The sequence below is a fragment of the Penaeus chinensis genome, chromosome 31 (genome assembly GCF_019202785.1).
Source record: "Penaeus chinensis breed Huanghai No. 1 chromosome 31, ASM1920278v2, whole genome shotgun sequence".
Lineage (NCBI taxonomy): Eukaryota > Metazoa > Arthropoda > Malacostraca > Decapoda > Penaeidae > Penaeus > Penaeus chinensis.
In genome coordinates, this window is record NC_061849.1 from 8,887,355 (window position 1) to 8,889,854 (window position 2,500).

General features: G+C 36.2%; 1 protein-coding gene across 1 annotated transcript in view; it reads left to right on the forward strand.

The window, feature by feature from the left end:
- LOC125041698 (leukocyte elastase inhibitor-like) overlaps positions 1 to 2,500 on the forward strand; it is a 28,158-nt gene that overhangs the window by 8,493 nt on the left and 17,165 nt on the right. The window contains 1 exon segment of the mRNA XM_047636896.1: positions 2,370 to 2,500. This exon segment is cut by the window's right edge and continues 14 nt beyond it. Within this exon segment, the coding sequence (XP_047492852.1) occupies positions 2,370 to 2,500 (131 nt within the window).

Genomic DNA, 2,500 nt, shown 5'->3' on the forward strand with positions numbered 1-2,500 from the left:
ATACACATATAAACACATACATACACACATAAACACATATACAAACACACATAAACACATATACATACACATACATACACACATACACACACATACCCACATACACATATATACCCACATACACACACACACCCACCTACACACACACACCCACCTACACATATATACCCACATATACATACCCACATACATGCCCACACACACACACACATACCCCCACACACATGCATACATATATGTACACACACACACACACACACACACACACACACACACACACACACACACACACACACACACACACACACACACACACACCCATACGCATACGCATGCATGCATGCATGCATGCATGGACATACACATGCACACACAGATATACATAAACACACATACACACACATGCACATTGAATATGTTTAGAAGCATGGAAGCATACACATACAACATACAAACACATGCACACAATTACATGAACATACATACAAACAACACATACAAGCACACACACACACTGACACTGACACATGCACACATGCACACACGCACACACACACTTATGTACATACATACATGCATACATACATATGCACATACTCGTGCACACATACATATGCACATACTCGTGCACACATAGCACACACACGCACATATACAGATACATTCATAAATACACATACATACATACATACATACATACATACGTGTACATAACACACAACATGAACATGCACACACGCATACACACGCACACACACACACACACACACACACACACACACACACACACACACACACACACACACACACACACACACACACACACACACAGTCTATACTAAAGGTTTTTTAGTATCAGTATACATACTTATACTGAAACAGTTTGGCTTTAGTATCAAAACAAAGTTTACACTATCTGTATGGTTCTTTGGAACATCCTTGGGTGAATGCCATCAGTCTTATGAAAATGCCTTAAAGGTCCTAGACACTGAAACTGCAAGATAACCGAGAGGAGTTGACAGTCTGCCTTAGAAAAAGTGCTAAAATCAAACACTCGTAGGCACTTTTTACCACATCCCTTTGACATTGATGGTATAGAAGTCATTTACTGCAATCAGTTAGATGCAGAACTGCTCATTACAATGATTCGAGTATCACATATATAGTTGCCAAACTTAACATTCAGTCAACATGATGCAAATTTGTCTTTTTATATACTGAAGCATTTTAACCCAATCAGCATGGATAGCAAGAATACATGGCACATAGATGGCTTTACAAGTGCTTAGTCACCAAGGAGTCAGTTATTTGTCCTACCTATCTCATTTGTTTACCTTTTTCCATATTTTTTGGAAAGTTTAGTTTTGTATCATTTCGTTGTCTTTAGTGTTACCAAGGTTTTAATAACAATTTAATAATCATAATATCAATAAGAGTAATAACAGTATCGATATCAATAGTATTAGAAAGAAAAACACATTTTCCACAATTTCAAGGAATGGGGAAATCAGGAGCAGTCACTAGAACTTATTGATAGACTCCTTAGTGGCTGAGCACATGTGGAGCAGTCTGTATGTAACAAAATTCACCAAAAATTACAGTGATTGGGTTAAACATGTTTTAATTTTTTTGGTATCATAATTTTATTAAATTCACCTTATTTTTTCTAGTATTGTTATTATCATCACACTATTATTATTATTATTTATTTACTATGAATTAACCCAACCACCTCAGATTTATGTTGTCCCCTGTAGTATTTTTTTGTTACATACAGATGGCTCTACATGTGCTCGGTCCCCTACAGTATTTTTTTGTTACAAACAGATGGCTCTACATGTGCTTGGCCAGCTAGGAGGCTATTAGAAACCCTTGTTACTGATCCTGATTTCCCCATTCCTTGAATTGGCAGGAAAATGTGTTTTTCTTTTTAATGCAATTGATATCAATACTGCTATTATTGTCATTGATGTTATGATGATTAAATTGTTATTAAAATTGTAACATTTTAAGACAATGAAATGATACAAAAGATCCTTTCCAAAAATCAAGGAAAAAGATAAACAGTTGAGTTAGGTAGGACTAATAACCGACTCCTTGGTGATTGGGCACTTACGTGTAAATACAATAAATAAATTTATATTACAGTGGGCATGGCATGTATTTTTGTCATCTGTGCCAATTGGGTTAATTTTTTTGGTAAAATCTTGGACTTCACCACCTGATCCCTCCCAGGTTTGCCTAACTAATGAACTTCATTTTTTTTTTTTTTTTTTCCATCTTTTTCTTCATCATCTTCAGTATTTCTTTTCTCTTTTCTTCATGGGAGTAAATTTGTTTTTACATAGCTTGAGTTTTGTTCTTTTCAGATTTGTGTTGTGTCTAGCAGCAACAATGGCATACTTGAAGCCAGTGAGAGGCCAGGCCCCACTCTCCTTCCCAAACTACACACACCAGGAAGATGTCAAGACTCTGGCTCTCAGTCAAAATAATTTTACCA